Source organism: Ceratotherium simum, chromosome 29 (assembly GCF_057802395.1).
Source record: "Ceratotherium simum simum isolate JZ-2026a chromosome 29, ASM5780239v1, whole genome shotgun sequence".
NCBI lineage: Eukaryota > Metazoa > Chordata > Mammalia > Perissodactyla > Rhinocerotidae > Ceratotherium > Ceratotherium simum.
Window position 1 is genome coordinate 15,545,585 of NC_141928.1, and position 27,548 is coordinate 15,573,132.

Genomic DNA, 27,548 nt, shown 5'->3' on the forward strand with positions numbered 1-27,548 from the left:
TGCTGTATGTGGGATGCTGCCTCAGCATGGCCGGAGAAGCAGTGCATCGGTGCGTGCCCAGGATCCGAACCTGGGCCACCAGCAGTGGAACGTGCGCACTTAACCACTAAGCCATAGGGCCGGCCCTAGGTCCTTCTGGCTGGGCTGAATTAAGTTGACATGAGACAGAATAACAGGAGAAAATCAAACAAAGCTTTATAACATGTATACATGGGAGAAACCCAGGAAAACTGGGTAATTCGCCAAAATGGCAGAGGCTCTCATCTTAAATACCATCTTCAGCTAAAGACAAAGGAGGATGTTGGGGGTAGGGGGAGTCAGTTATGGGAGATTACCAGAAAAGCACACTAAACAAGAGTAAGGTTATTATGCAGATTTAAATCCTCACCTTCCACACTGATAAGAGTTTCTACAGAGAGGGAGATACATTTACAGATGGAGATTTCCCTTACAAATGTAAATGTATCTTACAAAGGGTAAATTCTACTTTTCAGAGCTTCTCCCATGTCTGCAGTTTTTAAACTAAGCAGCCCAAAATAATCCTCATGCCAAAGAGACACATTTTGGGGTGGGCAATTCTGATCCCCCTCATATACTTGATACACAAATGTAAAATTGAGGGAACAGCAACACTGGGTTAATGGAACACCAGAGACTGACAATGATTGAGTACCTCAAGCACTGTGCTGAGTCCTTTTCAAGAAGCATCTCCTTAATTCTTGCAGTAATGGGTAATATGTAATGTGCCAGCTACCACCCAACTGCTATTATTCCCATTTTACAGATGTAGAAACAAAGGCACAGAGAAGTTACATAAACTTCCCAGGATTGTACAGCATATGGAGCAGAGCCAGGACTCAAACCCAGGCAGCTCAGCCCCAGAGTGTGTGCTCATAGCCATAGTGCTCTAAGCCCCTCATCCACCCTGAGATGCGGGGATTAGGATCATCTCCGACACACAGAAAACCTAACCAAACAAATTGCTCTATCATGCACAAGCATGAGCAAGAAAGTCTTTTGTGACTGCCCTAAACATATTTAGAATTGAACAGTGACAACCTGCACTCTTTGTGTCTCCAGCATTCTTTGCCAAGAACACTTAATCCTCACTCCCCACAAAGATAAGCAGAGTGGGCATCTGGACCTTCATGTTTCCCAGCAGAAAGTGGTGTGAAGCCAGGGCACCCCATACCTGGGCTGCAGCTGCCTTGGCTGCACCTTCTCTGACTTGGGTGTGGCAGATGGACAGGTACTGAATGATGACTGCTCTCTGATGGGTTGTTAGGGCTGGAAGGGGCTTTAGTGACCATGGAATGATGAGATTAGTCGGCCAGGCTGGGCACCGTGCCAAGCCCTTACCTGGGCAACTTCTGGCCTCCTTTGATCAGTGGAGCTCCCTAGCCTGAGGCTCATTTCCTAGGGTTCTCTGCATCTTAATTAGAGAATGACCACAAGTGTGCTCCTTTGTTTTGAGTCTGAGCATGAGAGTGTGTTGAGGAAGGAGGAAGATCATGTTGGATCCTCTGGAAGGTGAATTTTCGGCCTTCCCGGTTTGCATGCTCTCTCAAGCTGTGGTTAACAAGCCTGGGGCCTCTAATGCTGCTGACCTGTAGCATGTCCCCTGGAGGCAGCTAGAGGGGAAGAGTAGCACCAGACTGATGAGCTGGAGACCTTGAGTAAGTCGCTGAGGCTTGCAGAGCCTCCCTCTGTTCCCTGACCACTTTGTGGGTGAGCCCTAGGATCACTGAGATAAAGGAGAGAGGCTGCTTTGTAAACTGTAAAGTGAGAGACCCATGTGACCCGTGATCGGTGCTTGGTTGTCAGAAGGACCAGTTTATCTTAGTCCGGCTCCTTAGCCTCCGGGAGGCTCCAAGCTTCTGTTATCTTTCCCTTCTGCATTGCTCAAAGTCCAGATTCCTCGGTCACTGAGTGTAACAGATCTTCCCTGAGCTCCTTGGGAGGTGCTCCGTGGTGCTTGGTATTGGGGCAGGGACACAAGAGAAGGAAAAAGCAGAGCCTGTCCAGGGTCCTGTGGCCCTCAAGCCCGTGTCAGGGGAAGAAAGAATGCCCAAGAGAAGGCAGCTTCCAGCAGGAAGATTTCCGTTCATTTTTGTTCTTAACATACACATGGAAAAGGCACATTTGTGATGGATTTTCACCAAGTGGACACACCTGTGTAACCACTAGCTCAGGAAACAGCAGGACCAGCTCAGGAAACAGCAGGACCAGCCCCCCAGGAGCTCCCCTGGGCCCCTTCCTAGTCTCTCCCACCCCTGTCCTGACTTCTAGCACCCCAGATTGGTTTTGCCTGTTTTTGAACTTTAAATAGATGGAAGCATCCAGGGCTTCTTTCGCTCAATATTGTGTGTGTGAGATTCATCCTGTTGATGTTGGTGGCTGTGGTTGGTTCATTCTCCTTGCTTATTTAGCATCCCATGCTAGAGCCCAACTAATCTGTTCTGACGACGGGCCTTGGGGTCGTTTCCAGGTTTGGGTGCACTATGAACGTTCCAATCCCTGTCTCTTGGTGAGCTTATGTACATGTTCCTTTGACTATAGACCGGGAGTGGAATGACTGGGTCATAAAGTATGCCTTTGTGCAGCTTTAGTAGATAGCAGCAGGAAAGACTTAAGCAAGTTGTTAGGCAGGACTTCCAGACTCTAATGATTGTGGTCAACTAGCACGTGCCCCCAGAGGAGGGGGCTGTGAAATTTCCTTTGGAGAACAGGAGGAAGAGGCTGGATTGGGCGTCATTTGCGGGGTGGGGGGGCAGTCCTTGGCTCCTTTCTGTCGAGTTTTGGTCCCTCTCCTTAGTCTGGGGTTTCCAGACTGTACTTCTGGAAGGTGTCTGGGGCCACTTGCGGGGGATGGGGTAGGGTCCTTGAGCTTCATTTCCCTGCTTTGGCCAAAGTGCTCTGTGCCTCTCTTCTACACAATGTGGTTCTGAGAATGACCTCATGTGCTTTCTGAAAAAGATTTCGCTGTTTCAACCTTTGAAAATCCACTGCTTGAAGGCCCCTTCCAGCAGGAAAATTCTATTTTGGGAGCAGGAGGCGAGTGTGGGAAGGGTTAAGCATTATTCAGCCAAAGAGCTGGGTTGGCCCTCAATGACCTTTTCAAGTTCTCATAGCTTGGTTTGCAATGTGGGAGATCTCATAACATTCTATAAAAATCGCATTCAAACAAAACAACTTCCGAAGCCTAAAGGATGTAGAGGAAAGGCTTCACTTTGAGGAACATGTAGGTAGCATTTCAACAAGAGTTGAGGACTCTCTCTACTCTCTCCATTTTTTTTTTTTACTTCTCTGCTGGCTGTTCCTGGTAGTTGTCACTTGGGATTGTTTGGCTTCAGAACAGTTCCCATTTTTGCCAAGGAGTGGGTGATGTGGGAGGCCTCTGTGTCCCTCTCAAGAGCGGTGGCCTTCCCTCCTCCAACACCAGGCCTAGTTTGGACCTGTAGTTTCGCTTGGCGAGGGAGGCCAGGCCACTCATGGGCCCAGAGAGAAACGTGTCTGCCTTTGCCTGTAGCTCTGAGTCAACAGGCCTGATAACCAGCTCATATCCTGGGGCCATCAAGGAACAAAGCCCTTGGCTGCTGCGGGATCTGTCTACCCCCCTCTTCCTGAAACAGCTGTTTACTCTTTTGACAGGAGGACTTGGAACGCAGCACCTTCCCTTCCTCCCAGCCCTGCCTGCTTCTGCGGATTGGAGCTCAATAGGACTTTGCTGTTTTGTCTTTTACTCTGAGGGGAGAGAAGCAGACGATGAGGTATGTGAAATGTTGAAATGATTTACTTCTGCATTGTCGGGGTCACGGGGGGAATAGCGAACAGGCTGTGGCGTGCATCCACCCGGGGCAGGCACCTTGCTCTCCCCCTAACCCTGTGCTGGTCCCCTCAGTAGTTCTGGAAGAAGACAAAGTCATTTTCTCCCTGGCATTGGATCTAGAAGTGGGAGCTGGCGGGATGCTGGCTCAGGGACTTCACTGAAAGTTCTGCTTTATTTTGCTCCCCCTGGCAGGACCTCACAGGGCTTTGGCCAGCATAGCTGTGGCCTGGGGTTTTCTTTGCAGGATTCAAAGTGATAACACAGGGCAGCAGGGTAAGTCTTGGGCCTGGGGCCAGCATTGTGGGTGGATGCAGAGCGCTCTCAGGGCAGTGCAGCCCCCTCATTTACCTTACCTTATTTCTCTCGGGAAAAGCCTTGCACAGTGATTTCTGGGCCAGGCAGCAAGGAAAAGCTGGCTGGATCCAGGCTTCAGATTCCTGAAGGGGAGTCAAGAAAAGGCACGACAAGATGTACCTCAGAGAACAGGTTGTTCCGATGGCGGTGGCTGGAGAGACAGTCGTGAATTTAGTCTGAAACTGTCTCTCAGTCTCCTCGTCTGTGTTTACTCTGACCCTCCTAATGAAAAACATAACTGGAAACAGCCTTCCATGCGCTTTTTTTTTCAGGATTTGTACCATGTTTCTTTCAATGGGGAGCATTTCTCTGCAATGCCCACCAATACAGAGAAGTTTTAAGGTAAAACAGCACTCTCCCCCAGCACCATCCCCATGCCAAGAGCTGGGCCTGGGAGGCAGAGGGTCTGCTTCAAACTCGGCCCCCCTTCTGGGGGAGCCCAGTGACCTCAGCCTTTGCTGAAGCTCAGTTTCCTCAGCTGAAAAGCCGCTGCTCTGACCATGGTGAGGGATGAACAAGACGGGGTGAGTGAGGAGAGTCCACCCCAGGCACACAGGAGGTGCCTGGACATGGCAGAGGAGTTGAGCCAATGCTCACCAGCTGGTCCAAGGAGAAGCTAGTCCCTCAGGGAGTCTAGCCTGCGATTGGCTAGCTTTGGGTCAGTCGCTGTATGATAATCATGAAAGGGAAAGTGAGAAGATGTGCCAGAGAGACCCAGGTGATTAGTCCATGGATGAGCCTTCATGTTTACTGAGGACAGAGTGGTTAAAAGTGGGCAGTGGGGGCTGACTCCCTGGACCTGAATCCCACCTCCACCACTTTATGCTGTGTGACATCGGACAAGTTACTTAACCTTTCCGAGCCTCTGTTTTCATATCTGTAAATGGGGATAATAGAGTGACTTCACAGCGTCGTTGTGAGACTTAACAGAGAGACTGCTGGTAAAGTGTTTAGCCCAGGGCCTGGCCTAAGTTCAGTTGGGGAGCATTCAAGTGTTGCAGGGCCTGAAGCTTATTCAATTTCAGGGCCCTCTTTCAGAAAAAGAATGCAAAGTTGCAAATACAGTATTACGCATGGAAGTGAATATTTAGAACATGAGAAGACATATCACAACAAATAACAAAAACTGACAAATACTCCAAATAGGACAAAATCCAGAAAACAACATAATAAAATGACATGAAAATAATATAAAATGCTTAGTATTACTTAGCTATCTAATGCACCTGCCATACTTTGGCTGCATACTCTTGGATTGCCTCTTTATTGAAACGATTATAGAGACAAAAGAAAGACAAATCAGTTTTGCCTCTAGTTGGTTAATCAGCTGTTACTTTTTGTTACTGAGAGTTTAGAAAAGTTTCCTTCTGCTTCACAACTTGTTATTGGCGATGCCACATCCGTAAATCTTTTGGCAGTTTCTCGCTCAGGTGGCTCGGGCCAGAGCGCCGGAGAACTCAGCTCTTTGGTCCTGGGTGGGGTGGGGGAGGTGGGCATGAGGTGGTTGTGAGGCCTGGATCATCATGACCCCTGAGCAGGCAGCAGAGCAGCATCTAGTTTAGCTCCTTCTCCTTGGGATCAAAGCGGGAGACTCCTGGGTGCTCAGCAAGATCCACCTGGGGCAGGTTGTTACTGGGACCGAGGTGGGTGTGCAGGTAGTGGAGTCAGTCCCTCGGCCCGCCTGCAGCCGCAGGACAGGCACCAAGGCTGGAGTGATTCCCCCAGGCATTCCTTGTCTCTGGGAAGCATTTGGGCCTTACCCACCCCAAGGAGAGATAAGGCCCAGTCTTGCAAGGGGGCCTGACCCTAGGCTTCACTAACTTCTCGGTCAGTTAGCCTCTGGGTTCAACTTAACTTGTGTTGGTTGCCAACCCTGTCATTTGATCATCAATTCAAGGAATCCATGCGGGTCCTTGCAGCAAGATGAGCCCTACCTGGCTACCCTCATCAAATGAGAATTCCAGCCCAGGGGTTGAATTTTCCTCCCTATCTTGGGTCAAACAGGGAAGCCTGTCGTGGAAAATTAAGTCCAAGGACTTGTTTCATGGATGGGGAGACTGAGGCCAGAGAAACCTGTGACCCCAGGTTACAAAGCTGGCTGTGTGTGGGAGCTGAGGCCGACCTGCGGGTCTGCTGTAAGTATGAGCCTCACCTTCCTTCCCTGCCCATCTTGAGCACCAGGCAATGGGGGCAAAGGTGACGAGCAGCTGCGCTCTGAGCTGGGGGCAGTGGGGAGGGGAGCTGATTGTGACAATTGTCACAGTGAAGGGGTGGGCTCACCCTTGACTCTTCTGTGCGGTACTGCCCTGGAGGCCTGAGACTCCTCTCTCAGAAGAAGCCACAGCTCTGCTTTCAGAGCCTGAATTTCTGAATCTCTCCCACTAAAAAGCATCGTCATCATATGGCTGCCATGTGTGGAGCATTGAGTGACACCAGGCAATGAAACACCGGGTCCTTTTGTCCCTTCAAGAACCCTATGAGGAGGGTGTTTGAAGCGCAATTTTCCATGTGTAATTGGGGCTCAGACAGTCAGAGAACATGCCCAAGGCATACATCTAAGACTGCGGGTTTAAGAGTCTTAGGGCTGGCCTAATTTCTACCTGGAATACTGGATCTAAACATTACAGTGGAGGACTAAAGATAGGAGTTTTGTCCAAGGTCATTAGCACCTAGTTAGCTCCTGCTCCCTCCCCCGCCCTCTTACCTGCTCTTCTCCTTGGCAGCTCCTATGTGTCCTTGACTCACCACAGTGGTCCAGAAGTGACTAAGGCTCACAGGGTCAGCTTTGCGGGGAGGAGGGGTTGGCTCCAGGGGCAGGGGGAGGAATCACAGGCTAGCAGGAGGATTCTTTATCCTGCTGGAAGGTTTGGTTGCCTCTGCCACTGCATCCCCCCTGCCCTATTCCTGCTCTCCTGTGATAATGGCTTTTCCAGGGGTCCTGAGCGCTCTGTTATTCAGCTGAGACGTTCACCTTTTCCCCTGACATGAGATGGAGAAAACAAGGTCCATTAGAATTCCTTTCAGAGAGCATTCTGTTTGGAAGGAACACCGTGACTTAGCCCAGTTGGGGTGGAACTATGAGATTCTCTGAAGGGGTGTGTGTGTGTGAACTGTTCTGTGTGGGACAAGTTGGGGGTGGGTAAGGAAGAATTAATTTCTGGGCCACATGGAAAGTCTGTCTGAAGGTCCAGAAAAGCAGAAGCAGAAAAGGAGGAGGGGGAGGGTGGAGCAAGGAAGGTAGAGAAATGACAGGCTTTACAACTTGACCCTGCCTTGTGAAATGCCCCCAGGTTTTTAGCACAGTTGCACCTGTTCCCGGAGGGGTGTGCGAGTGGTTTCATTTGGGAACTGTTGCAGGGGCTGAGGTCTGGGAGTGACCAAGGAGCAGCCCCTGGGGGTGGTAGGGTGGATGCAGAGAGAAACCACAAGTCCCATGACAAGAGGGCCTGAGAGATGGTGGGAGGGCTCCAGTGGAACCGGGCCTGGCTGAGTTCACCAGGTCCTCTGAGGAGTGGGGCACAGGTGATCTGGAGTTACACTTTCCCATATTAGGCAGGTCCCAATTCTGTGCTCTACCCCCTAAATGGGGAATTTAGAAGCAAAGTCACATTTCCTGCTTGGTGGGTAAGATAGTCAACCACCAATCTTCAGAATTATACAGTTTTGAAAAGAGACAAACAGATAAGAGAAGGACTTTTAGACCACGTTGGCTGCCAAATGCCTCATTTTTGTCCAGAGAGAAAGATTAAAATGTTTTAAAAGATCTGTTGGCCACCTGCCAACGCTTCCTTCCCCGGAGACCTGGATTCCAGATTCCAGGAAGCATGTGCACACCCATTTCTAGTGCTTTGCTAAAGGACGCAATATTGGCTCATTTGGGCAGCTTCCAATTATAAGTCTCCAACAAGAGTGATGACTGGTCACAGCAGAATGTCAGCAGATTCAAGCGATCTATGAAGTCCAGAAAGAAATGGGCTTCAAGAGTTGCCTCTGATGCTAATTTCCGAAATTAAGAAATGATATTTGGAGAGGGGATTAGGAGGTGTGTCTGATTTGGGCTCTCCCTGAGGTAAGCCTCAATGTCCTCTACCATGAGAGTTGGCCTGTTTCTCCGTTTGACATGTCTTAGACTGGGAAACAAGTTGCATTTGATCCTCAGCAGGTGGGGTTAGTAAAGCTTGGGACACATATCCGGCAGTGCTGTCACCTCCTCAGCACACACAGGGTGTTGTAGCAGGGCCGGGCTTGATCAAAGACTCATCCCACTTCTGAAGCTCCTAGTCAGACTGCAGCACAGAACAGATGGATAAACCTTTAGAGTCCCTAATGTGCATCTATTTGCGCTTCATTGTATAACATGTTCTTATTCCAAAACCCTCCTTTGTTCCTTTCCCTCCAGTATGTTTTGAACACTTTCTAAGTATCAGGCCCCGTGCTATCTCATTGGATACGAACATCCCATTTTATGGATACCAGTAATGAGAACCAGTATTTTTTGAGCGGTTATAAAGTGCCAGGCACGATGCTAAGTATTTTATGGACATCATCTCTTGCAACTATCACCATTTTTATCTCCATTTTAAAAACAAGGAAATCAATTAAAATCACTTATCACGGATCCACAATCCCTTTTCTGAAAGCCTAGGGCCAGATATGTTGGAATTTAGAACTTTTTGGATGCAGATTATAGATCATATATTATGTAACACCCCCAGTGCAGCAGCACCACATAATAAAATACCTCAATATTTATGCAAAGAAACGTTTAAACAGTCTCACGAAGAGGGATAAAGATTACAAATAGTCTCATGTCAGTTAGGGCCTCGATGTTAACTGAATCACAAAAAGCCTTTTGGGTTTCAGAGCTTTCTAGAGTCGCAGATGAGGACCTGAGGAACTGCCACACATTCAGCGTTACCCAGTTTTGCGTATGTCAGAGTTGGGACTAAAATTCCCACCTCATTCCAAAGGCCATGTGTTTTATCACCATCCACACTTCTCTGGGAGTAAGGACATCAGCACGGAGAGGGGGCCACAGTCTCCATACAGATCTGTTTGCTCCCAAACCCAGGGCTTTTCTAGCACTCAATGCTAGTGCATTGACATAGATTGCCAGTGGCTTTTTCCAGCAGTGGGCCTGAGCTGCATGCAGCCATCTGCATATTTTAACTTTGTCATGGGCCCTGGACCATATGTGCCAGCTCAGGAAACACAGGGAGAAAGCTCGAGACTGAGGTTTACATGGGGCCCAGCAGGCCCATCTTCTCGGGGTCTCTGGACTCTCCCATCATAGTTGTGTCTGAAAGCTGGAGGTTGAGTTACAACATTGAGTTCAGCCCTGGCTTTTCCATTTCCAAAGAGAGCTCACTTTCTAGGTAAGGAGGAATAGAGTGTCATGGCTGATAATCCTGTCCTTTCTCTTCTTTAACTGGATTTAATAATAAAGGTGATGTAGCACATGAGATCCAAGACTGGACTCATCTAAGGACCCTCTTTGAAAAGAATTGGAAAATAACCTGTCCCCTGAAGGGACAGATTTCAGTGTCATTCTCATCTTATTTCATTCACTCAGCAAACATTTATAGAGAGGTTCATCTGCTCCTTGTGGGGCACTAGGGATCCGGGTTGGATAGGCCATCCCTCCTGCCCTCAGGAAGCTCCGACTAACCAGTAGAGGAGACAGAGGCATATGTGGATGTTCCATGTGAACTGCCTCCCTAAGCGATGTGTATAGCAGTGTGAATAGAGTGATGGGGGAGCCCAAGGAGAGAAAGGGCACTGTGCTGGTGGTCGGGGGGTGGGGGTGGGGGAGTGGCTGCACAAAGGCAATGACACTTAATGAATGGCACAGCTGGCCACTCTCTCCTTGTGGCTTCCAGGCGTCCATGTTCTTGGTTTTCCTCTCACCTCCTGGGCCTCTCCTTCTCATCTCCTCCTCTATCCTATCTCTGCATGTCGGCTTCAGCCCAGGGCCCTCTTCCTTCCTTTTCTCTCTCTGCATTCTTTCCCTAAGCAATAGAACTCATTCCTTTCAAGTTAAATACCGTCCATGGTCCATGGACAATACCTCCAATTGCATGTCCCGCCCACATCCCTCCAATGAACTTCAGACTTGAATGTCCACTTGCCTACTGATCTTCTCAATTTAGGGGTTCACACGCTGCTTGAGATTAACATGTCCCAAAGGGAATTCATGATTCTTATGCCCCAAACCTGCTCCTCCTCCAGCCCATCTGAGGAAATGCTACAGCCTACCTGCTCAAGCAGAAACCTTGCTTCTTCCTCTCCCTCATTCCTGATGTCTAAATTACCAGCCAAATCCTCTCTCCAAAGCATAATTTGAATTAAGCCACCTTTTTAGCACAGGCCATCCCCTCTTTTTGGCCATTAGAATAGTCTGCCACCTCCTGTCCCACGTCTGCCCTTGTTCCTTCTCAACACCCTAGCACCCAGGCAGGGCTCTCTGAATGAAGCTAGATCAGGTGATTCTCCAGCTTCAGATGCTTTTGTGGCTCCCCACCCCTCTTCCCACGCGTTTCCAGACCCTGTCTGCCCCTGTCCACCCTCTGACTGCCGACCACCACCGCTCCCTTGTTCCAGCCACTCTGAGGTGAGAGAACTGCAGTATTATTTTCTTGTTCAGGTTTTTTGCTTTTTTTTTTTTTTCAAACATAAGAAGCTTTCTCTCCTGTCAGCCTGTAACAGTGCTGTTCCCAAATATTCTCGTCCCTTCTCACGGTGCTTTTCATCCTTTTCCATCCTGTCTTCATCCCTAGGAAAGCTTTAAAGTCACCTCCCCAGAAAGGCCTTCCCCGGCCACCTGAATTAAAGTACTTCCCAACCTGTTATTCTCCACCCAGCATCCCTCTGCCTTCAACCACAATTTCATGCAGCAATCAAGAAATATTCATATACCTACTCTGTGCCAATTGTATGCTTGCTTGTGGGTGTGGTGGGGAAAAGCTGGATGGGGCTGGGAAGTGGGTAAGCCTAGATTGTAAAGGACCAGGGTCGTTTTCCCCTCTGAACATGGGGCATGTAGTCAGTATATCAAGGTCTGCAGAGCTAGGGAATGGATGCTTCCCCTCCGTCGTATGCCGACAGGTGGGGCGATATGAGTCAGAGGCAGCTGGAGTCCATGGGAACCATTTACAGTTATTCCCTCCCGCTCCCACATCCATGGTGGCCCTCATGATTAGTCAGGATACTTTCCATCTGAGCCCCAAAGTGGCCTTAACATCCTTGTCAACACAAGCCACCCTATCTACACGTTGAATTAGCCTAATTTGCCATTGCAGACCTATGCAATTTAAAGTAGAAGACACTCAGTAGCTCTAGTTAAATATTCATATAAAATGGATCCTTTTAGAGAAGATATGGGTAGAAGCATTTCTTAAAAACCATTATCTTGCTCTGGATTTATTTAATCTATTTTTCCCCTCTTCTTTTTTCCCAGGTGAAAATAATGAGTGTCAAAGGAAAAGTGATTCTGTCAATGCTGGTTGCCTCAACTGTAATTGTTGTGTTTTGGGAATATATCCACAGGTAATTATGAAACATGATGAAATGACGTTGATGAAAGTATGGCTTTGACTCTAATCTCCTGGTATTAACCAAGTCACCAGGTTGAATTAAAATTAGGATTAGCTGGAACCATAAAGAAGAGAGATTCCACCCTTCCTGTATCCCTGAGCCCTGAACTGTCTTTAAAATTATTAGATCTCCAAGTACCTCCTGGCTAATTAATTATCTTCCTTCCTGCCATGTTCCTAATGTCTTAATTTTTATACCTTTGCAGTTCTGGGTAGGCTAGGTCCAGAAACAGTAAGATCGTATTAAGTCCAAAACGTAATTTTAAATTATTTATACGACCATACAGAAATTACCTTAAGAAATTTCAGATAGGAGTACCCTGAGAAATCCAACCTGATTTTTGCAATCCTAAGATATTTGCAGAGTTTCAAGGAGCAACTCAAGTTGTTGATTTTTGCTGCAAAATACACTGAGTCGTTGGTGATTCATTTGTGCCTGGCTAAAACTTTGGGGTGTTTTGTTTCGTTTTGTTTTGTTTAACTCTGGAAAGCAGAATGAATTAAACATTTCTGAGTTTTCAGATTCATCCATGGATTCACCCCAAATGTAAGAGCTGCTTCTGTGTTTTTGGAAACTACAATGCCTCAGGGATTGCAGTTGGAGAGGCTTCTGACAGGAAGAAATCTTTGCAAGCAGCTACAAAAAGTGCATGACGCCTTTGACTTAAGAGGTGCTGGTACAGCTCAGCCTTTCATTCAAAAAGTCCACTGTATGACTCTGGGCAGGGAGAGCCATCTCAGCACTGTGGGGGAGGGGAAAATGCCCCCCTTCCCCCTCACGGTTCTCATGGCTGCTCGAATAATTAAAATGGTGTGAGGCAGGTTAACAGCAGAAAATCAAAGTTCAATAGGTGCACATGGAGAATTCACATAAGCACGAAAAGTTCCGAAGACAGGCAAAAGGAGATATACGTGTCATTCTGGACTAAGGAGAAGGGGCAGGGATCTGGGCCTTCAAAGGGAAAGGAGGCAATTTACAGGAATTTGTAAAGAATTAATACTTGGTAAACAAATGTTTGTTGGGCTATCTAGGGACAGAGGGACACAGAGAGGACGTCAATCAAATGGCCTTGCTAGGTTCCTCCCTGTCTACCATATCTAGTTCACATCATATTATAGGTTGTCTATGGTGATAGCTCCTTCCTGGAATAGGCCTTCCCTCTTAAATTCTTCTAGGCAGATAAGGGGAAGATCAAAGTTTCTTCCTGAGCCTTTTGTTCTTAAAAATAATCAGCCTCAAATAATCCTCAAGCCAAAGAGACGCCTTTTGGGGTGGCAAATTCTGCTCCCCTACAGCACCATTAATATTTTCATGGTGAAGCGTTTAAGTAGCCCCCAAGTTCAAGATGATGGCCTGGTTTAACATGTCAATATCTCTTTCAATTTTTAAATTCTAAGGTTTGATGAGCCAGCAGGACCATCTTGGCTACTAAAAAAGGAACTGTACCTTTAGGTCCATCAATAGAAGGAGGACTCTCCAGAATACGGGAGCTTTTATTACCTGGGGTGCTGCATAGATCTAAACACTTCTGGAGTGTTACTCTGTTTCATTCTGAACAACTCATTTTAAGAAAACTTGGCCAGCTAGAGTGCGGCCAAGTTAAAGGGGTCTAGAAACCAGGTCTTTCAAATTCAGGAAACTGAGGGTATTTAGTCCAAAGGAAAGATGACTCAGAGTTACGTGCAAGGACCCTGGGGCTCCCTTTGGTACTTGATGGCTGAGGAAATACCCTTGCTGGAGTCTAGAGCTAGGCTGTCTGGGGCTGGTCCTATACTACCACTTACCTCCTCTGTGACCTTGGGCAAGTTACTCAACCACTCTGTTCCTCAGTTTCCCTACCTTTAAAAATGGGAATAATAATAGTACCTGCTTCCTAGGGTTGTTGGGTGTATTAAATAAGTTATGGTGTATGAAGCATTTAGGGCAAAGCCTGGAACTCAATAAGCATTCAGTACACGCTAGCTGCCATCATCATCTCATCCTCTGCCCCAGGGGACCAAACAGGACTGCGGATCTTGACAAATAGAAGGAAGAGCTCTAGCAGTTGGAAGAATCCAAGAGAAGGACAAACGTCCTTTGGGTTTCCTGCCCTGAGTTGAAATGCTCGTGTGGATGACCTTCAAGCTCTGAAGGCTCGATTGCATAACCTCGGTGTTTTGAATCTCAGCCAGAGTTGTACTTCCATATTCCGGGCGGTCACAAAATTAAAATTTGGGAGCCAAAGGCCCAAATGTGCATTTTGGCACTGACCTCCCATAACGAGGGTTATTTTGCAGTGCTGGGCACACTGTCTCTGCACAGTAGCCAGAGCAGGTTCTGGATGCTCTTCAGGGCCGTCGTCTGGCACTCAAGACTGTGACCACATCATTCTGCAATATGAGGAATCTACTTAACGTCTGCAAGAGGCTTAAAAGGCAGCAGATCCTTTGCCACCTTGTGAATTGGCCATGTGATGGTTTGCGGTGAACTGAGGGCACTGACATTAGACAGGTGGGCAGCATTGAGCTAGTAAGGATTTCAAAATAACCCAATCAAACACATCAACCGATTAGTACATAGAACTGTTGTCAGTAGAGCATCCTGAAAGAATGTCATCCAGGACACTGTTTGATTTGAGGCTAGATTAAAAAAAGATCTCAGAATTTTAGAGCTGGAGGAAACTTTAAAAGTCATAATAAAATAATAAAGAAGGTGATAGTGATTACGAGGATAGCGGCTACTAGATATTGAGTGTTGGCATGTGCCAGGAACTGCACTACACATTCCCTCGAGCTCTTCTGACTGCCCTGCAATATAAATATTAGTCTAAGTTTCTAGATGAGAAACACTGAGTCTCCACAATGTCAATGTTAATGTTCAAGGTCACATTTTCAGGATTTTGGTCCAGGGTGTCTGACTGCAGCCTATTTACTTACCCACTGCACACCCTTTCCTTTAGTAGAGGGATTCCCATTTTTCAAGTGACAAAGTGAAGACTAAATAGGTGAACTGACTTAACCATGAATTAATGTCCACGTGCTAACTAGAACGCAGAACTTCTGATCCATAGTTCAGGACTCCTCGAGCTACTTGTCTATGCCGAGTGCTGTGAGGGATACAACGTGAGCCAAGTAGAACTCCTCCCCTCAAGGGGTTGTGATCTAGATGGAGCAAGAAGACATGTGTGTAAATAATCAATGATACGAAGTAGAGGAAGGATATCAGGGGTAGAGAAAAGGAACTGTGAGAGTTCCAGGAGGTAAAACTCATGTTTGGCTTAGAGGGGATCTATTTTTTGCATTCATTTATAAATATTTGTTGAGCACCTACTATCTGCCAGGCAATGGGCTAGGATTGGATCAAGCAAGGCACAGCAGAGGTGACATTTGAGCTGTGCTTTGAAGGATGAATACATGTTAAATGCTGTACACTGCAGAGTGGATATTTCTGTGACCGCTGAGATGCTGAAGGATTCTGGGAGAGGAGGGTGAGGAGGGGAAGAAGGAGGGATTATTAAAGAGATGTGACAAGGTGGTGAGTCTGAACCTACAAATTGATGCCCTGAGTTCCAGGGGGGTGTCTGAGTGCTGGATTCATGTGGGTTCTCCCCCTCTTTCCCCTCTCCCTTCCCCTACTTGTAGGATCTGGAGTCAGATTCCTCAGGTTCAAATACTGGTTCTGCTCCTCACTTAGCAGTGTGACCTTGGCCAAATCACCTAATGCGTCTGAGCCTCTGTAGGATGAGGAAGAATAGAACCTACTTCATTGATTGTTGTGAGGATTCAATGAGCTGATATATGTACATTGCTTAGAACAGCGCCTGGCCAAGTATTAGCTATTATGAATATTGTCAGAATCGATATAGAAACAAGGAACTTCAGAGCTTGGTCCATGTGTACTGAGCTCCAAAGGGAAACCATAGGCGGTGAGAGGGCTTACATTTTATTCCTCCAATGAGATGTGGACTCCCAGCAGCAGGAGGAGGCAGGAGGAGGGATAAGAGGTTAAGGAGCCTTGGCCAGAGTCTGAAGCAACTATTAGTCATTTATTTTTTTCAGAGATGAGAGAGCTGGGGCCAAGCAGGGGCTGAGCCAGGGCAAGTGCCTTAGCCCAACTCCAGAACTCTTTTTTCCAGGCTACATCTCTTTTATTCACAGGGTGGAGAAGTGAGCACGTAAGGCTTAGCATTCGGGCACAGCTTCCCTGCACAGAGAATGGAGTAATCCACTATGACAAATCCTGTCACTGTACCCCCAAAATGTCTCTCAAGTCAGGGCATTTCTCTCCCTCCATCTCCACAGCTGCTTGGATCTGTGCCTGGACCACTGCCATCACCTCCTAAATGGTCACCCACATTTACGCTTACAATCTCTACCATCTGTTGTCCAGTGACCATTTTCAGATGCAAATAAGACCCTGTCTCTCCCTTGCTTAAAACACTTCAAAGGCAAAATCCCCAGTAGGTCCCAGCAAGATCTGGGCTCTGGCTACTTCTCTTTTATTTCCTTGCCTATTTAAATGCCTCCTTCCTTCCTCAGGGCCTTTGCATATTTTTCCACTCTATCTGGTAAATTTTTCCTCCTTCTTCTTCACCTGAACTCCTATTTACCCTTCAGAACTCAGCTAAAACATTATCACCTCCTCTGGGAAGATTTCCAGGTCTTCCTGTTAAGTGCTCATAGTTACGATTTTTTTTTTTTGTAGCCCATCATGGAGTTTGAAGTCCTGTATCTGTGTGATTTTCTGAATAGGGTCTGCCTTCTCTACTAAATTGTCTGTGCCACAAGCACACACAGTGTCACTGCACAAAAATGGGATTCTCCTACCCGATGTGCATTAAAAAACTCCAATTATTATGGCATCAGCTTTTGGGAAAAGAAATCAGCTTTATTGCTAGATCGATCTGCAAGGAGGCAGGAAGCATCAGCTCTCAGATCTGTCTGCCTGATCCAGGGCTTGCGGCAAAATTTATGGGATGAAGGGAAGGGCAGTCTGAAATGTGGTGATAGATGATTGGAGGTAAGGAGAAGTGAGGTAATTGATGATCTGCACAAGCATGGTCAAGCTTCATGGCTCTTCATAGGACACACGTTTAGAAAATGGTGGTGCTAGCATGATCTAAGGGTGGAGTTTTCAGCCCTTTGACATCAAAAGTGTCACTTATTGGGCATTTGCACAGGCCCAGTTGATGGGCTGGTGGTCTCAACTGGCCTAAACTGGACAGGGGGTCTCAGTTCCTGAAAAACTACTCTTAACTACTCTGTTGATAAGATGGGGTCAGTTGAAATGGTCCTAGAGGGCCCGTGGTTACAATACAGACTATGTCTGTCTTAGCCAACACTGGATCCCGAGCACTTGACATATCATGCTCAGCAAGTCTTTGTTGAATGAATGGAGATGGTCCACTAGAGGGGTCATACATTCATTGGCCCAGTCCCGTAGGTGCCTTAAGATGGTCTCACTGCCTTTCTTAGCTCAAGAAATGCCTTTTGAGACTGCTCTGTAGAAGGCTCTGAGCTGGACGTGGCATTAGACTCTGCAGTCGCTGTTTTGTTTTCTGGGGGAAGATAAAGCCTGAGGGATGGCTGGGCCATGGTGTTCCTGAGTAGGTGAGCCATCTCTGGAGCCTCTCTCCCTCATTGAAGTCACCCCGGACAATGGAGGGCTGTCATGTTTTTTTTTATCTGAGAGTTGAGAGTCTCAAAGACCTCCTTCCCACCCCTTGTTCTGGGTAATCCTGAAGTGAAGGCAAGTGGAAATTCCCAGTCTCTTGATATCAAAGGAAGGTGGAAACTTAGCTAAAACCCAGGCTCTCAACTCAGCTCAGGGCTTCAATGATAGTGGTTGCAAATAGCTTTTCTCAGAATTAAAAGTAACATGATACATTTTTATTTCTTGTTTCCTTTTAGCCCAGAAGGCTCTTTCTTGTGGATATATCACTCAAAGTAAGTGCTTTGAATTCTAGATATCTATGGGATGGTCCCACATTCACTCTTGCCCCCCACTACAGTCCATTCTTGACACAACAGCTGGTGATGGAGCTCTGGTCAAAGGTGGAGGGGAGGGTGGGTTCCCAGAGATCTGGACTGCATTCCCCTGGTTCCCTAGACCTGTCTTTATAGAACCACCACTTGTGTTTTGCCATTGCATCTCATCAAGGGTCTCTTTAAGTGGTGTCATTTGGAGAACATTCCTGCCTTCCTGATAAAAAGAATGAGGGTAGATATTGTCCCTTATGCTGCCCAGTATATGTTGTATAAAGACCCTTGCAAGAAATTTTTTTGAGACAAAGGCTCAGGAAAAAAATTTGGGTCTCCTGATGAACTAGTGTGTGTATTATTATTATTATTATTATTATTATTATTATTATTATTATTAAAGGCAGTGAGAACTATGTAAGCCTTCCTTTTTTATCTTTGGCTTGGTTTCCAGGAAGCTCAGAGCAAAGTGTTGTGCTTAACTGCTTGTACTTTCCTCAGCCTTCATTTCTGATATTATTTACCCGCTGGTGTTAAATCCAGGCTTTTATGCTGACAAAATGCCATGGGATCTTGGCAATTTGTCCAAACCCACCCAGCCAAGATCTCAGCTATAAATGAAAATAATGGTAAAAGCTTTATTCTCATGAGTGGCTGCCATGAAGGAGGTCATATGAAAATACTTACCCGAGGGAATAAATATTTCTCTTTCTGTACCCCCCACCCTTTTTTTTGTGAGGAAGCTTGGCCCTGAGCTAACATCTGCCAATCCTCCTCTTTTTGCTGAGGAAGACTAACCCTGGGCTAATATCCATGCCCATCTTCCTCCTCTTTACATGGGACGCCGCCACAGCATGGCCTGACAAGCGGTGCATCGGTGCGCGCCCTGGATCCAAACCTGCGAACCCCGGGCCACCGCAGCGGAGCACACGCTCTTAACCACTACGCCACTGGTCGGCCCCTCTTTCTGTTCACTTTTGTTTATTCATATATTGTTTCCCTGTTTATTCAAACGACACCTTAATAGTAAACCATCCATCTTCCTAAAAGTAGATGGGCTTTAAAACAGGTTTCTTAATACTATTACTTCTGTTCATGCATCATCACCTTATTTGTCTAACCGAAGGGCGTTGCCTCTCCTGCTTTCTCCTCTTTTCTCTCCTCCAGAAGGCCCCCATCTTGACCCTGGAGAGATTCTCACAATGAGAGAGTGTGGAAACTTCCGCATGTGGGTGGGAACGTGGCTTCTCATTACAGTTTCTTGAGTTGCTGGTTCAGAGACCTTCAGATTCCCGGAGGCTGTCACTGCTGACCTTTGTAGCACCCTGAGTTCTCCGAGTTTAGCAAAAGAGATCATTCTTGGAAATGTGCACTGGCTTTTTTTTTTTTTAAATTAAGATTACAACTCGTTACTGTAATTTTCAACATATAAAGCTCTTTAATGTATCCTAATTCATTTAGTCTACCTTCATGGTAGGTTTATTATTATATTATTATTATTTTCTCACTTTTTGGAGAAGAAAATTGAGAGTCAGAGAGGCAAATGTCCTATCACAGTCACACGACTAGTAAGTGGCAGCCCAGGTCTCCAGTTTATGTATCAATGCCTCCAACTTGTCATTCTCTCTCTCTCCTTGTCTCTCTGCCAGGGCTCCTTGGATGATGAGCTGAGTTCTGGGGGCTGCCCAAGGGAGGGGAGGTCCAGGTAGTGTCAGGTCCATCTTCTGTCATTCAGCTACAGCAGCTTCACTTCTGTTTTATGAACTGGTGGTTTTAAAATAAAATTTTTTTAAGTTACTTTCTGTCATAAAAAGAGGTTGGAAACCCCCCAGTTTGGGACTGCCTCATTTTCTAAAAATACTTGTCATCTTTTTCACTCTTTAGAAGCCCAGAAGTTGGTGGCAGCAGCACTCAGAAGGGCTGGTGGTTTTCGAGCTGGTTTAACAATGGGTAAGGCGGTGGGACGACGATCTATGTTTGTCCACCCAACGCTTATAGAGAGTCCAAATAAGACTGTATCAGTCATGACCTTCTCAGACACCCGTCTTTCTTGCTTATTGAAATCATACAGGGACTCTGTTTTGTGGTTGGGACTAGGACATTAAGTTTGTTTTTTTGTTGTTTTTGTTTTTTCCTTTTAGCTTGGGGATGAGTGAGGCTTGGGCTGAAGGTTAGATTGCAGGGAAGACTATCTTAAGCTAAAATGTTCTTGTGAGGACTCTTTTATCAAGTTCCCCCTGCCCCCTGAAATAACCTGAGGGATGCTGGATCATTAAATTGCTAACCATACTGATTTAGAAGGATAATAAGGAAGTGAGTACTGCACCTTTTCATCAATGTCTTTATGAGGAAACATTTAGGATCAGAACCTTTCTCCAGACATTCACTTGGCGCACGTGTTCTCCACCTCAGAACGCGTTTTCACGAGATATTCACCGACTGTCCCGACACCATTGATCGCCCTCCCTGCCTTACTCAGCTTGCTTTCCCTTTGTATGTAGGATCCACAATTACCAAGAAGAAGAAGACATAGACAAAGAAAAGGAGAACAACGAAGAAGAGCTTCAGCTCTCCGACTGGTTTAATCCACAGTAAGAAAAGAAGCGTTGCCCTCTGTGCAGTAAATCACAGTTCAGCAGGAGGTGGTGGGGCGGTGTAGGCAACAGCACCATTGAGAACATTCCAGATTGGGGAGAAAGAGTCTTAGCATCTATTAGACCTTTAACAACAGATTAGATGAGAAACGGGGAGTCTGGATGTTTTGACTCAAATGCTTGAGCAATAACACAGTAATTCTGACAGTAATTGACCAATGGTAGCAGATGAATCACAAAATGCTAGGGCTGGATGGGGTCTTACAGGCCATCTAGTGTTGTGGAAAGCTGCAGAGTTTAAAGTCAAAGCAAGAAAATTCTCTCTGAGATTCAGGTAACTCATCTGTAAAATGGCAGTGATGATAAAATATCTCATTGGGCCATGCATGCATTCATTAAGCAAGCATCCGACAAATGTCTATCAAATGCCTATGATATGCTAGCTGGTGTTTTTCAAACTACCGGTCACTATCCATTAATATGTTTAGAAACTAGCTTAATGGGTCAAAACCAGCTTTTTAAAAAAATTGAAATCAAATAGAAAATCAGAGGGCATCCCATGAGGTAAAGATAAATATTGTTTAGTGGAATTTTGGAAGGCAGCTGTGCTCATTACCATACCACCAATGCTGCACTTGAGGAATTTTGGTTTCTGTGTATATATGTCTGTGCATGTGTTTGGTGGGACATAAAATGTATTTCTCACTGTGAATCATGGTTAAAAATTCTGTACTAGCCATTGTGTTAGGCATGGGAGACAAGAGAAGTCGATCAACATGGTTATATTCAAGAAGTTCACAGTCTTCTAGGGGCTCGAGATGTGAAACTAGTATTTGCCAAGATTGGTAAGGAGGTGTGATCCACCTGACTGAGAAGGATGTGGTTTGAGAAATAAGGAGGTGGGAGCTGTCCAGGATGACCGTGAGGCCTGAGCGATTGGTGGATGTTGGTGCCATTGACCAGGAAAGGGACTGGAGGAGGGGACGCAGATCTGGGAGTGGGAGGAGGTGATGAGCTCAATTAGGGATGTATGTGGATTCAAGTACTTGTGGGGCATCTGGATGGAGAGTCACAGGGTACCTGTCTTAGTCCGTTCAGGCTGCTATAACAAGATACCATAGACTGGGTGTCTTATAAACAACTGAAACTTACTTCTTACAGTTCTGGAGGCTGGGAAGTCCAAGATCAAGGCACCAGCAGATTTGATGTCAGTGAGAACACACTTCCTGGTTCATAGACAGCCATCTTCTCACTGTGGCCTCACATGGCAAAAGGGGCAAGGGAGCTCTCTGGGGTCTCTTTCATAAGGGCACTAATCCCATTCATGAGGGCTCTACCCTCATGACCTAATCACCTCCCAAAGGCCCCACCTCCAAATACCATCACACTGGGGATTAGGTTTCAACATATGAAGTTGGGGAGGACACAGACAGTTTGTCTATGGCAGTGCCTGTGAGCTCAGCAGATTTGTGGTAGAGATGTAGGATGAGGAGCCATCAGGGTACAGGTGGCAGTGGGATCTATAAGCCTGCATGAGGCCACCCAGGCAGAGGAGTACAACCAAATCCTCTCTGGTATCAGCATTTAAAGGGCTGGTGGAGGAAGTGAAGTGTGGAAAGGAGGAGGAACAGCTGCAGAGGTAGGAGGAGGATCGGGAGTGAGTAGCATCTATTCCACTGTGAGGGATCTTGGGCTCTGGAAAGACTGAATATGTTCTGGCAACTTCTCTTATTGTTTTGGGATAGGGGATCCACACCAGCGTGGAAGGATGGGCATTTTGGACACATTATCCTCATGTGTCATTTGATGAGCTGGACAACACGGCAGCCATCTATAAGATGCTAAACTGTTACTGGAAATGTAAGAATATGAAAGATTGTAGCTTTGATAAACCCCTTAGATGTGTATGTTGCGGGGGGAGATCCCCAAGGGGTGGGCTGGATGAGCCAGAGACGGTCACCAAGCTCCCTTCTAAGGAGGGTGGCCCACTTTTGCTGCGGCACTTGTGCTTTGCTGAGAGGGACTTGGGAGGTGGGGCCAGGACTGAATTACTGGACACAGAGAAGACAGAAAGATCGCAGCCACCAGCTTTCACTTTCTCCACTCTCCCCCACGCATGGCTCAGCTTTACCTCTAAACGAATGGCCAGCAGATATTTAAAAAATATTGGTTTGCAGCGGCACCAAATCTCAAGGTTCTCAGGGCACCAAAGTCCATTTCCTGCGTAAATCAATGATTAGTTAAATGATTGAATGAAAAAATAAATATATTTATATAAATATATCCTTTCCTATAAACTACCTAAAACATATTACAGTATATTTTGTACACATTTCCATGTCAAGATCTCTTAGCTTCTATGACACCATATCCTCTTAATTTTCCTTCTCCTTTTCCATTCTCCCTTCTCATTCTCCTTGATAGGGGCCTCTGCCCCCCTTCTCAGCTATCAAATATTAGAGTTTGTGGAGGTTAAGTCCAGTATTCCCATCTCTTTTCTCTACACACCATCTACCAATGTGCCCTCATCCATTTCCATCGTATTAGATACCAAGCGCGTGAGAATGACTCCCACATTTGTATCTTTAGCCCAAAGGTTTCCTCTGAGCCCTGACTTATGTCCAACTACCTGCTTGACATCTCTGCATGTCTCACATGACCCAAATGGATTTCTCGATTCCACCCCATCCTTGTTCTTCTCATTTCCCATCTCAAGCCAGAGTCTAGGAGAGCTCTCCGATTCATCCTTTTCCTCCATCCACCCCACAGTCTAATTCATTAATTCGTCCTTCAAAATTCTTCCCACATCATCTCCTTCTCTCCATTCCACAGCCACCAGTCTTGTTCATGTCGTCATCAGTTCTTTGCTGGATCACTGTCTCGCGTGCTGCTTCTTCAAAGGAGTTCAGTAAATAACACATTATATGCATTCCACATCTTTTTTGACCTGCTGCATGATTCATAGACTTTTAACACTTCCTCTACTCAAACCTTGGGGACCATGATGTACCCATAAATAAGTACATAAAATTAAAAAGCTACCCATCACTTAGGTAGGTGTGTGTTTTGGTTCTGAAGGCCCTTTTATTCTGCGGGAAGCCTTTGGCCTCTGCTGGTGGAGCCCCTTAAGCCACCGTAACACAGTGGGTGTCTTGCTTGGAAGGAAGGCATTTGGGCAGCTCCAAGTCTTTCCTGGCACTTTTTCCTCCTTTCAGAGCCCCATCTTGGTGACCTTGGACATCTCTGGCAGTTGACACTGGCAATGCTAGCTCTCACACATGTGCAGCCTGCTTTCTGTCACTTTGTTTGTGGGTTTTGAGCGAGGTTCATTCAGGAAGCAGGTCTCCATCTCATCCTCCCACCCCTTTCCCCTCCTCCCCACAGCCTGACTTTTTCAGACTGTCGCCTGGCTTCTTAGGGTCCCTGACATGTTGGAATTGCCAGTGGAATTTAATAATTAACAGCTGGGAAATAGAACACTTTAATTTTTAATTAAATATTAATTTTTGATATTGCTATTTTTTTTTCCTTGCTTGAAGGAATCTTCCCAGCCAAGTAACCAAACTGGACACTGGTTTTCTGACTCAGACTTTCTAGAAGATGTGGACTGAGTGGTCATGCAGTTGAGGAGTGTGTAGCAGGCTGATCACCTGTCGGGACTGTGGGATTCTCCAGGGTAGGACGGGGTCTCATTTCTCCGATCTCCGTGCTCAGCACTGGACCTGGCAGGGAGCAGGGACTTAGCAAATGTGCATCGAGGGATTGAGTGCCCTGGTCTGGCCCTTCCTATCAATTAAATGGCTAAAGACGCAGTTCCCTTTTCCTTCCCTCTACCCCCACTTTCTTCATGTGTAAAATGGGGGTGATGATAGCACCCACTTTATAAGGTGGTTGTGAGGATTAAATGAGAGGATGAAAGTCAAGTACTTAGCCCTGTGCACTGTAAGTATTGATAAGTATACCTGCTCCCTTCCTTTCCTCCTCCTCTTTCTCTTCCTATTTTTTCAAATATTGTTCCCTTCTTACCAAATGTCCAGCTTAGACCCAGCTGCATGACTGGGCTAGCGGGCTGGGTCAGAACTACTAAGAGATCCTTGACAGGCTAAAACGTGACAATACATGGGAGAGTTCAAGTTCAGAAATGGTTATAGAAGAATAGCACGGTGTGTGTGTGTGGTTTTTTGGTTTGAAGTCCTGTCATTCAACAAAGCTGGGGGTTTTGTGTGCAACAAACACATCACATAAGCTTCCAAAAACAAACAAAAAAGATCATCATTTCTCATTCTGCCCTGATAAAAATGCCGAAGTAGCTAAGTTGAGTGGAAATAATGACAAACCTTGTTTTTAATCCCAGCTTCATCAGCACAGCAAGTAAATTTCCATATAAGAAGCAATAAAGGATGGCAGCTCAGAGCACGGACTCCAGAGTCAGGCTATCTGGGTTCAAATCCCAGCTTTGCCCCTTACTAGCTGTGTGACCTCTGACAAGTTATTTAACCTCTCTGTGCTACAGTTTCCTCATTGATAAAATGGGAATCAAAATAGCCCACATCTCTGAAGGGTGAAACCCTTAGCACAGTGCCTGGTCCCACAGGAAGTGCTCAGTGTGGCTTAGTTACCATCGTCATCGGCCAGCTCTGTGGCCTTGGACAAATTAACAAGCCTTTCTGGGCCTTGGTTTTCTTACCTGTACAGTGGACATAATACATGGCAGGGCTGTTGCAAGGACTAAATTAAAGCGTGTATGTGAAAGTGGCTCGTACAGGTTGGTGCAGAGTCCAAAGTAGCTTCTTTTGTGATTGAAGGAAACCAAGAGCCACTGTCCTCGGCGCAGCTGGCACATCCATGGGGTGAGGGCAGAGCTGAGTCTCAGTTTGAGACTCCAGACAAGATGGGGAGGGCCAGGAGAGCAGCCTGTGTGTCCCCCTTCCCCATCTCTGGAGGTGAGTCCAGCTGTGTGGGGCAGGAAGCAGGCAGGAAACTGGGCACAGGACTGGGGCGGGAGGGCTGAGTCGGCTCCAGAATTGGAGTGAAGAGCTTGTTGACAGAGGGACAGGAGGCATGAGGGCAAGTCCACTGAGGCTCTTTTGCACTCTGGGGCTAGGGCTCAAGGTGAGGCGGGGGTTGACTCAGCCTTGCCCAGCCTCACTGTGGAAAAACCCTGCTTTGCTGCTGGGTAGGGGCAGTTTTCTGAAAACCCGCCATCCCACTCTATTTGCTGACATCTCCCGGACAGCCTCACCAGGGCCACATGTGGGCAGCCAGCAGGGTCCCGACGGGGAAACCCAGGGCTTTGCCCCAGTCACTGGCCTTCTCCCTGCAGTAGATGAAGGACAAGCAAACGCCTAGCAGGGGCCAGACCCCTGTGTGCTGGGGTTTAAATCTAAATGACAGTGTTTCAGTCGCTGCTTCCCGCAGAGGAAATGCTGCCACTTCCTGAGCAAATGAGGGTCAGAGCTGAGTCTCCGCCACCCGCTCCTGCCTCGAGCTCCACCCTCTCGCTGGGCCCCGCTGCTCCTCCTTTTGGCGTTTGCCCTGTGTAGTTTGTCGCTTATGGTTGCTCTTACGTGGCTTCCTGTGTTTGTGCTGGCTTTGCCAAGTCCCTTTCAAGTGCTCTGAGTGCAGAGGACACGCCTCCCCCTCCCTGCTTTGTGCTCCTAATAAAGAAGCCAGGAGGTCTGAGAAGAGGGTTTGAGCCCTGTTCCAGCCTTGGCCTTGGTGGGCCGCTGTCAAGTCCCTTCCTCTCTGAGTGACCCTGTCTCCTTATTTGTAAAATGAACAGTAACACCCGAAGCCCCTTAGTCAGGAGCCCCTTTGGCCTAAAACTAGGTTCCTGCCCAGACATCATCCCTTTCTGGCAAAAGACAAATTGAAATAGCTTTTCCCCTTTCGGTTCTAATGTCACTCTGTCATCCCCCTGTGTCCAGGATTAGGCTTTTTAGGCTCAGATGGCACCCACCGGGATAAATACCATCCAAAGATGCCACTGGCAGCTTAGGAAGGGGCTGAGGAGATAGGGGAAGGGGTTTGTAAGGCAGAAGAGATCAGGAAAAGCAGGAAAAGCGGACAGAAGTATGAGATGTACAGGCAAGGTCCCCATAAAGGCCCCAAGGCAGCCCTCAGAGGCACCTGGGCCACAGCCTCCTGTCCCTCATCCAGAAGATGCTGCCCTTGCAAATGTCACACCGCCCAGTCGATGCTTGGGGTTCAGCTACAGTCAGGATGCAAGGACAGCCACCACAAATCATAGCTGACCCCAGGTGTTCCACAGACACTTACTGCCCAACCTCAGCAAACCTGTCCCAACTCACGGGGCTCCACGTTTTGTCACCAGGAAACGCCCAGAGGTTGTGACGGTGACCGAATGGAAGGCGCCGGTCGTGTGGGAAGGCACTTACAACAGAGCCATCTTAGAAAATTATTATGCCAAACAGAAAATTACCGTTGGTCTGACAGTTTTTGCTACCGGAAGGTAGGTGTCACTGATAAAACTGTCCTCAACATTTTCTTGTTTCACTGTCACGTTTGTGAGGGGCCCCCTGGGCTTAGGAGGCTGTTCATGACTTGTCTGAATTATTAGATAGGAGAATGTTATAATGCTCTCTCATTTCTGCTGAGACCCCAAAAGGCTGAGAACAAAACAACAGTAGGTGGGTCGACTCCTTCCCACCTCAAAGTGAGGGTACCATGTTACAGGTAAAAATGTCTGCTACACCCACTGAGCCCAGAGTCTACAGCACAGCCACAACCACCTCCTCCTCCCTGAGCTCCATGCCTTTCTCTGGAAATTCCAAAAATGCCAGCTGTTAGGCAGCACAAATGTGCATCGTTCTTTCTCCTATGCTCTCAAGACCCAGGCCCAAGGACAGAAGGATTTACAGCAAGTTCTCCGCACAGAGTGACCTAAGTGCAGTGGTTTTCCACATTGGAGCATGGCTGACCACTCTTCCACGGGTTCCTCAGGCCCTTCCACCCTATTTCTCCTGGAGGATTTGGCCCTTGGAGATTTGGCTGGCCAGAACCTCCTCTTCCAGAGGTTGGATAGGTCCCTGTTTTGGCTTCCAGTTCTTAGTTTAGAATGTTTCTCCCAAAACTGCAATCATTCTTACTTGAAATTAGTAGCTGTAATATTAGTTTCAAAATAGAACCATTTTGCTCTTTTGGAGAATTTTTAATTTTTTTTTCCAAAATGAAAGCAGAAGTTCAATTTTTCCATTCCCC

General features: G+C 46.9%; 1 protein-coding gene across 2 annotated transcripts in view; it reads left to right on the top strand.

Moving 5' to 3' along the window:
- Window positions 1-27,548, top strand: part of GGTA1 (glycoprotein alpha-galactosyltransferase 1 (inactive)) — a 65,719-nt gene that overhangs the window by 32,319 nt on the left and 5,852 nt on the right. Inside the window, exons 2-7 of one of the 2 annotated variants that reach the window (XM_087419168.1) lie at window positions 3,652-3,770; window positions 11,640-11,728; window positions 17,665-17,700; window positions 19,618-19,683; window positions 20,235-20,324; window positions 26,662-26,799. In XM_087419168.1, the coding sequence (XP_087275294.1) occupies window positions 11,649-11,728; window positions 17,665-17,700; window positions 19,618-19,683; window positions 20,235-20,324; window positions 26,662-26,799 (410 nt within the window). In that variant the 5' untranslated portion in view covers window positions 3,652-3,770; window positions 11,640-11,648. The remainder of the gene's footprint in view (window positions 1-3,651; window positions 3,771-11,639; window positions 11,729-17,664; window positions 17,701-19,617; window positions 19,684-20,234; window positions 20,325-26,661; window positions 26,800-27,548) is intronic. The other variant, XM_087419169.1, reaches the window with a different exon arrangement.